The 9,809-nt window shown below is 47.3% G+C and overlaps 1 protein-coding gene across 1 annotated transcript in view; it reads left to right on the top strand.

Annotated features, from left to right (window-relative positions):
* Nucleotides 1-1,268: 1,268 nt before the first annotated feature.
* Nucleotides 1,269-9,809, top strand: part of LOC311116292 (ephrin type-A receptor 3-like) — a gene marked incomplete at its 5' end in the record, with an annotated part of 57,827 nt that continues 49,286 nt past the window's right edge. Inside the window, 3 exons of the mRNA XM_084191395.1 lie at nt 1,269-1,424; nt 2,795-3,130; nt 9,016-9,140. Of these exons, the coding sequence (XP_084047521.1) occupies nt 1,269-1,424; nt 2,795-3,130; nt 9,016-9,140 (617 nt within the window). The remainder of the gene's footprint in view (nt 1,425-2,794; nt 3,131-9,015; nt 9,141-9,809) is intronic.

Here is a 9,809-nt window from a genome sequence, read left to right as displayed (position 1 = left end):
CACAAAGTAGATGTCCTAACCGACTTGCCAAAACTATAGTTTGTTAACAAGAAATGTGTGTAGTGGTTGAAAAACGAGTTTTAATGACTCCAACTTAAGTGTTTGTAAACTTCCGACTTCAACTGTATATGCTGACTGTGCTGACTGAGTGGTTATCCCATTTTGGAACAATGTCAGCTATTTGGCTGAGGAAACTCAGTGTTGACTTTGATTTCCTGTAACATCCACCAATCAGAGCAGTCGATATTCGTCAGGCTGTTTCTGGCTGTCGCTGCAGGGGCCCCCAGGGACCTCACAGTAATCTAAACCACATCACTCAGACACACACACACACACACACACACACACACACATACACCTCTCAGACAGTGGGGCCATTCAGAGCAGACAGTAGTGAATTGGACTCTGTCATGAGTAAACCTTGAGGAGCTGTTCAGTAAGTGCTAAACGTAGCTGCAGGTTCTAGTGAGGTTGACCACCAGTAGTATCAGTCAGACCTTTATACTGCTGACTGTGGAGTTGTCTACCTGTGTATGTGTTACTGCTATGTCCAGAAGCAGCTAGAACTGAACTGAGTGCTGCCTGCCTGCTGACTCTCTAAAATAATATAAATACAGCATTGTAGCGCGCGCACACACACACACACACACACACACACACACACACACACACACACACACACACACACACACACACACACACACACACACACACACACACACACACACACACACACACACACACACACCTAACCCGTACAGAGTCTGGGCTATAAAGTGGAGTTAAACGGCTCTGAGAGAATCTCCTTGCTGACTTAAAAGCTTTGCTTCTCAGCATGGATCAGATGACACTTATTAGACCTGAAATAAGAGGAGGAGAGGAGGCGGGAGGGGGAGGGGGAGGGGGAGGGAGAGGGGGAGGGGGAGGAGGAGAGGATATAAGGGATATGTGTGACTCTCCTGTAATCATGTCTATGTTGGTGGTGGGGGGGGGGGGGGGGGCTTAGCATGTACAGTAATGAAAGGTTTGATTAGAAAAATCCCACCCCCCTCCCTCCCCATCTCCCGTCTTTATTTTCCTGTTGCCCTGTCTCTCCCCATCTTTATGTGTCTTTTGTTCTGTCTTTTCTTTTCTAGTTATACAACTTGATTATTAATTATACCTTAATTTCTCTATGGACGTGTTATTGTCAATTTTGCTGTGTAGCCTGTATACTCACCACCTCTCTCTCTTCCCTCCTCCCTCCCCTCCTCTCTCTCTCTCTCCAGCATGCAGAGCCGGGTTTTATAAGTCTCTGCTGGGTAATGCCCAGTGTTCTAAGTGTCCACCTCACAGCTTCACCCATAATGAGGGAGCGCTACACTGTGGCTGTGAGAAAAACTACTTCCGCGCTGATGGAGACCCACCATCTATGTCCTGCACACGTAAGTCTCTGTGTTTCTGTGTGTTTCTGTTTCTTTGTGTTTGTGAGTGAGTGAGAGCCAAAAATAGTTTACTCTCTGAATGTACTGTTTGTTTATTTTCTAAACCATTTTAGCCGCTGTGTCTCTGAGGACAATATCTCGCTCTCTCGCTCTCTCTCTGTGGTGTATCCGGGTGGCTCACAGAAGCAGATGGCTGATGCCAAGCATCCTTAACTACATTACCCAGAAATCACTGCCCTGGCAGCTCTCATGACTGCCACCATATTAAACCCACTGCATCAGCCATGTCTGTAGTCCCTGGGGGGAGATAAGGACAACCAGAGCATACCCTTATTTCCAGAGTCCTGTTTTATAGTCCTAAATCATTTATAGACTAAGGTAATGAGCAGGAGTCTGGGAAGGAACATAGAGATCGGAGAGGAATATAGATTTACACATGTATGACTGTATGATCTGATCTCCACCCACTGTTCTACTGTTCATATCACATCTGGTAATCTATACATCTAGACATGACACACCCTATGTGGGAGCCTTAGGTTAGAGACTGATATAAAACCCAGAGCTCTGGTCTCATTAGTATTATGGCCAGGCTGCTAGATGGGCATAGTGAATGTACAGTAGAGTGGAGTCAAGGAGCTAGAACAGTAGAGTAATGTAGAGTTGACTGTATCCGCTATCTGAACCCCAGCACCACAGACAAACAAACAAACAAGGCTTTATATTGTCAAAGTCAACCCTCCTCACCACATCTCCTCCCTCTTTCAATTCTTTGCTGAGCATCTCTCAGTAGTTCTGGTTAGTTCCCTATGTAATTACTCCCATAGGTCTGACATTAAAGTCTGGAAATATTCAGAGAATCTGTTCACAGTAAGAACATGTCATTTCCATCTGTCAGTGAGAGTTTGAGGTTTGGCCTGAACCAGTGTCCTGCCCTTCTCCCTGTGACTGGTGGCTGAACTGACTCTGCTGCCCAAAGGGACAAGGGACAGACTGCTGTCACTCAATCACACACACACTTGTATTGATATATTACATTTTTACATTGCCAAAGCAAGTGAAATAAACAATAAACAAAAGTGAGAAGACACAAAACAATATAAACCAAAAACGATTAGAAATTAACAGTAAACCCTCTTTCTCTCTCCGTCTCTATCGCTCGCGCTCTCGCTCTCGCTCTCTATCTCTCTCTTGCTCTCGCTCTCTCTCTCTCTCTCTCTCTCTCTCTCTCTCTCTCTCTCTCTCTCTCTCTCTCTCTCTCTCTCTCTCTCTCTCTCTCTCTCTCTCTCTCTCTCTCTCTCTCTCTCTCTCTCTCTCTCTCTCTCTCTCTCTCTCTCTCTCTCTCGCTCTCTGGCTATGTGTCTCTGTAGGTCCTCCCTCCGCTCCTCGTAACGTGATCTCAGTCATCAACGAAACCTCAGTGATTCTGGACTGGTCCTGGCCGGAGGACACGGGAGGTCGTAAGGATGTCACCTTCACCGTGCTGTGTAAGCGCTGCAGGCCGGGCCAGAGGGTGTGTGAGGCGTGTCGCAGCAATGTGCGGTTCCTCCCCCGCGCTGCAGGTCTGCAGAACACTACCGTTACCGTGGGAGACCTGCTGGCTCACACCAACTACACTTTTGAGATTGAGGCTCAGAATGGAGTGTCCCAGTTAGCTCCTACCATGAGGCAGTACGCTGCTGTGACCATCACTACCAACCAAGCAGGTGAGGCTGGAGATGCACAAACACGCGCTTGTGCACACACACGTATGGATGTTCATGGATGCTCACACGCACACACACACGCGCACACATATACACACACACACACACACACACACACACTTAAACGTACATGCATGCATTCCAACCATCAGCTCTGGACATTTACAAGGAGATCCCAGCCAGTATACTTCAGTGTTTTATCACCAGTATCAAATGTCTCCCTCCTCACAAATACACTGTATAAAACTTTGTTGTTTTTCAGCTTTTACAGACAGTCGTTATAATGGAACGGGTTCACATCAACCCCTCATTTAAACATTCTCACGCATGCACGCGCACAGGAACACACACACACACACAGAGAGGGATGGGTTGCTCACATCGATCTGTCATATAAACATTCTCTACACATCCCAACCCAGAGACAACAGGGAGGGAGGACCCAGTGAAAGTCCCTCTCAGAGACAAATCAATCTCTCTGCAGCGGAGTGTAACAAACCTCAACATTCCAATACCAAACTAGGAATGCATGCATGATGGCTATAGTTCACTACACCCTGCCACTCCTTCCCTCGCTCAATACATCCCTCTCTGTGGTTCTTCTCTCTCTCTCCTTCTCTTTTTCCCTCTGTCTCTGTTTCTGTCTCTCTTCTTCTCATTCCTCAACCATCCATACACATCCCACTCCCTCTGTTCTCAGTCATACATGTGTGTTGATGTTAAGGTGCTGACTCCTCCCATTACAGTCATGTGTTTCTCATTGACTTTCCTTTCTGATAGTCTTATGTCTTACTCTCTCCTTACCCACTGGGCACAGACGTCAATTCAACGTCTATTCTACATTGGTGCAACGTAATTTCATTGAAATTACATGGAAACAACGTTGATTCAACCCGTATGTACCCAGTGGGTACTCTCTCCGTGTGTCTCTGTCCGCTGGGGCATTGGGTTCGATCTCCTCTCTCTTGTTGTAGTGCAACAGTAGGTGAAGGCTTACTTTGGGCTCCCGAGTGGCGCAGCGGTCTAAGGCACTGCATCTCAGTGCTTGAGGCGTCACTACAGACCCCCTGGTTCAATTCCAGGCTGTATCACAACCGGCCGTGATTGGGAGTCCCATAGGGCAGCGCACAATTGGCCCAGCGTTGTCCGGGTTTGGCCGGTGTAGGCCGTCATTGTAAATTAGAATTTGTTCTTAACTGACTTGCCTAGTTAAATAAAATAAAATAAATAAAAAGGCCTCTGTCTGTCTGTGTAACAGAGTGGTGATGGATAGCTGGGACAGGAGACAATACTTTACTGTCAATTATAGAGTCTCTCTATGGTGGATAATAATTCTGCTAGCTACAGTAATGTGTTCTCAATGCACGGTTCCTTGCCTCTAGAGAGCGAAACGGGGGGGGTTATACACCTTTTTGGGGGGGATAGGTTGTACACACACACACACACACACACACAGACAGACAGACAGACACTGAGGTGTACAATGAGGTGCTTTCCTGTGTGTTATCCCAGCTGTGTTCTATAAAGGGTGACGGGCCAGACACAGCACTTTGAAATGACAGCAGAGGGATGAGCAGTAAATGCAGATTTACTGTGTGTGTGTGTGTGTGTGTGTGTGTAGATTTAGTGCTCTTCACTCGTCTCCAGACGTGTGTGTACCGCTCCCAGGGGAGTGGGAGGGTAGAGGCAAAGAAAAGCAACAAATACACTGCTCATGTAAAGATAGCAGGTTTCAACAGAGCTCTCTACTAGACTGTGTGTGTGTGCTCAGAATAGGTGAATCCTTATCATGTTTTAACCTACAGATCTTATAACCTTCCTCTTATCTCTCTGTGCCTTTTAAAGGAAATGCTACATTAACAACAGGATGAGGATGGTTCATATGTATCACCAAGCTGTCATGATGAGAATAGTGAAGTAGTGAGTTTAATGTGTGATGGTCCTTTAGCTGAGATGAGAAGAGGAAGAGGAAAGGGTGTGTGAAAATTAAACATTCTCCTTTACCCCCCCCCCCCCTCCCACACACACACACGCGCGCACACACACACACACACCATCCTTATTCTGCAGCTGCATGACCCATCAGACTGAGTTTACAAGGATTAGGGTTGTCAGTGTACAGCTCCCTACACACACATGTGGCCATGTCTGTGGAGAGAGAGGACATGCAAGCTGCCCTCTTTCAGAGAGAAACACACACACACTACACCAACACACTCCTGTTTAAACCTGCCAAAACTGTTAAAAGCTGGATTAACTGGCCGTCTCGGAAGGGAGGAAAGTGTCCGGATATTCTGACAGGGTGTCATAAGACGAGTCTCAGCCCCTCTCCTACACACGTACACGTACACGTACACACACGCACACGCACAAGCACACACACACGCACACACACACACACACACACACACACACACACACACACACACACACACACCCGTGCGCACACACACACACACACACACACACACACACACACACACACACACACACACACACACACACACACACACACACACACTGTGAGAGCAGGATGTAGATCTGATGACAATAGGAACTGTAGAGCTGAGAGACTGAACTCTGTTACAACTGTTTAGTCTTATCCCCTCCACTGAAGTGTGACTGGTACAGGCTGGAGTTTGAGAGAGTCTGAGGCTTAATATGGGACTGTATCAATAAAATGTATTTATAAAGCCCTTTTCACATCAGCAGTTGTCACAAAGTGCTTGTACAGAAACCCAAACTAAAACCCCAAACAGCAAGCAATGCAGATGTAGAAGCACGGTGGCTAGGAAAAACTCCCTAGAATAGGCAGGAACATGGGAAGAAACCTAGAGAGGAACCAGGCTCTGAGGGGTGGCCAGTCCTCTTCTGGCTGTGCCAGGTGGAGATTATAAGAATGCATGGCCATTAAGGCCTGATTGTTCTTTGTGATGTTCAAACATTCATAGATGACCAGCAGGGTTAAAAAATAATCACAGTGGTTATAGAGGGTGCAACCGGTCAGCACCTCAGGAGTAAATGTCAGTTGGCTTTTCATAGCAAAGCATTCAGAGGTCGAGACAGAAGGTGCGGTAGAGAGAGAGAGAGAGAGGAAGAGGGAGGGTCAAAACAGCAGGTCCGGGACAAGGTAGCATGACCGGTAAACAGGTCAGGGTTCCATAGCCACAGGCAGAACAGCAGAAACTGGATCAGCAGCACGACCAGGTGGGACGGGGACAGCCAATAGTCGTCAGGCCAGGTAGTCCTGAGGCATGGTCCTAGGGCTCAGGTCCTCCGGGAGGGGAGAGAGAGAGGGATGGGAGAATTAGAGGGAGCATACCTAAGATCACACAAGACACCCGATAAGACAGGAGAATTACACCAGATAGGACAGACTGACCCTAGCCCCCCGGCACATAGACTATTGCAGCATAGATACTGGAGACTGAGACAGGGGGGGTCGGGACACTGTAACCCCGTCCAAAGTTACCCCTGGACAGGGCAAACCAGGCAGGATATAACCCCACTCACTTTGCCAAAGCAAAGCCCTCATACCACTAAAGGGATATCAACAGACCACTGACTTACTACCCTGAGATGAGGCCGAGTATAGCCCACAAAGATCTCCCCCACCGCACGAGCCCGAGGGAATGCAAAACTGGACAGGAAGATCACGTTAGTGACTTAACCCACTCAAGTAGAGTATAGCAAAAAAAGCCTGGCATGACGTGATGCACCCCTTCTAGGGACGGCATGGGAGAGTGCGAGCAAGCCAGTGACTCATCCCCCGTAATAGGGTCAGAGGCAGAGAATCCCAGTGGAGAGAGGGGAGCCGGCCAGGCAGAGACAGCAAGGGTGGTTCGTCACTCCAGTGCATTGCTGTTCACCTTCACACCCCTGGGCCAGACTACACTCAATCATAGGACCTACTGAAGAGATGAGTCTTCAGTAAAGACTTAGGGTTGAGACAGAGTCTGCGTCTCTTGGATCGGCAGACCATTCCATAAAAATTTAGCTCTATAGGAGAAAGCCCTGCCTCCAGCTGTTTGCTTAGAAATTCTAGGAAAAATAAGGAGGCCTGCGTCTTGTGAACGTAGCGTACGTGTACAGTAGGTATGTACAGCAGGCCGAAATCAGCAAGATAGGTAGGAGCAAATCAGCTCTAGCCTTAACCAGAAGCTAGCACTGGAGTAATATGATCAAATTTTTGAGTTCTAGTCAAGAGTCTATCAGCCGTATTTAGCATCTCTGTTTTGTCCGAGTTTAAAATAAAGAAATGTGCCGCCATCCACTTCCTTATGTCTGAAACACATGCTTCCAGGGTAGGCAATTTTGGGGCTTCATCATGTTTCATCAAAATAATAATAATAAGCCATTTAGCAGACGCTTTTATCCAAAGCGACTTACAGTCATGAGTGCACACATTTTTGTGTATGGGTGATCCCGGGGATCGAACCCACTACCTTGGCGTTACAAGCACCATGCTCTACCAGCTGAGCTACAGAGGACCACTGAAATGTACAGCTGTGTGTCATCTGCATAGCAGTGAAAGTTGACATTGTGTTTCCCGAATGACATCACTAAGAGGTAGCATATAAAGTGAAAACCATGGTGGTCCTAGAACGGAACCTTAAGGAACACCTAAATGTATCATTGATTTGTCAGAAGAGAAACCATCCACAGAGACTAACTGACATCTTTCCGACAGATAAGATCTAAACCAGGCAACAACTTGTCTGCGTAGACCAATTACGGTTTCCAATCTCTCCAAATGAATATGGTGATCGATGGTGTCGAAAGCGGCACTAACGTCTAGGAGCACAAGGATAGACGCAGAGCCAAGGTCTGACGCCATTAAAAGGTAATTTACCACCTTCACGAGTGCGGTCTCAGTACTATGATGGTACTATGATGAGGACTGTAGTCACATCCTCTCTTCTCTGCAGTGGGCTATTGGGGAATAATTGGGAGCCACAAAGAGAGAATGAGAAATATCTCTTGAGGCCAGGAAGCCCCCCAGAAGAGAGAGGGAGAGAGTAATAGAAAGATACCCAGCATCAAACCAGTGTCCTGCTCAGACACAATACATCATTACACACATAAACCACAGAACCAATAAAACAACAGCTATACCCCTATCAGAAACAGAGGGAATGAGAGAACGAGAGAGGAAACGAGGGAGGAGAGTGAAAACAGACTCGCTCCAAATGGATTCATTAACAGAGAGAAAATAACTTCCAGTGGAAAAAAATGCCAGCCCTTCTAAAGCTGTATCATAAGAATCAAGAGAGGCTCGAACATTTCAAAGACAAACATGTTGTTTCCTGTGGTCTAATAAACATAAAGCTCATGGCCGCCTGGCCTCTCAGCTGCAGCTAGCAATTACACAACTGTAAAAGTGGAAAAAGAAAGGGAGAGAGGAATGGAGGGAGAGAGGGAGGGAGTCCTGAGTTGAATTACAGTGCCAGATTGAGACCATGTGAGGTCCCAAGGCGAGGTGACATGAGAGCGAGGGATGGTGGGAGGGTAATACACTGGGGGCATGTAAGGAGGGATGAGGTTTATATTTCCTGGGGTATCCTCTAGTGTTACCCTATACATTGGGGATGATATCACGGTCCCTGCTGGTTCTGGGGTTGATCACTGAGACTCTGGCCTGTAGTATAGAGGCTGTTTCTATGTGTATGCTCTCCCACCTGGTTTGTATGGATCCTCTTCTGATGAACTAACTAACTAACTAACTCAATTAGACCAACAGGAACCCCTTTAATATGAACTATTAACAGGATACAAACTGCTGACTGAACATGCTGCATGAACTTCCTGTGACCTGCTAGTATATGTTGTGCAATATGGTCAATAATCTCTCGCCCTTCCCCCTCTCACCCTCTGCCTCTCTCCAGCCCCTTCTCCAGTGACTGTGATCAGGAAGGAACGGACGTCTCGTAACAGCATCTCTCTGTCCTGGCTGGAACCAGAGAGACCCAACGGCATCATACTGGACTACGAGGTCAAATACTACGAGAAGGTAGGTTCACAAACACCATACATGCTTTAGAACTGTTCTCTGCTGTCCCCTTGCAGACCAATTCTTGGGGGACTAACTCCATGAACTGAAGGAAGAGAAGAGACACCATTTGGGCTCATTCTACCTCTCGCCCCCATTCCAGACTCTTGTGGTTGTCCTCTGTTCTAATGTCTCACTAGTCTAGTCTTCTGGCTCCTCTCTGGATGCTGGGCCATGGGTTGGGAAAGAGGATCAGACACTGGCAGTGGATCAGAGAGAGAAAGGGAGAGAGGAGGGACAAGCAGAGAGAGAGGGAGGGGGGAGAGCAGAGAAAAGGGTGATCAGGGGTTCTGAGGGAGAGAGAGAGAGTCTTATTGCCATCTCCTATGGCAACCGGGCCAACATTTTCCCACAGAAAAAAACATTCCACAGTCTAGTGGGTAAATGTCTGGGCAGGGCGACCACACACACAGATGGGCATACACACACCCTCACTCTCTTTCTGTATCTGACTCACACTGACACGCCAACCAGCCTTCTCTCTTCCTCCTCCTCTCCTCTCCTGTCCAGTCTTAATGGAGTGTAGTTTTATTGCTGACAGTAAATGTGTCTGCAGGGTCTCTGTGAGGAAATTTGTGTGGAACGAATGGCTGGTTTTCAATGGAGCTATGGGTGACTTTTGATAGTGAA

The sequence above is a fragment of the Coregonus lavaretus genome, assembly GCF_964263955.1.
Source record: "Coregonus lavaretus genome assembly, contig: HAP1_SCAFFOLD_277, whole genome shotgun sequence".
Taxonomy (NCBI): Eukaryota; Metazoa; Chordata; class Actinopteri; order Salmoniformes; family Salmonidae; genus Coregonus; species Coregonus lavaretus.
This window is presented reverse-complemented; position numbering and strand designations above follow the sequence as displayed.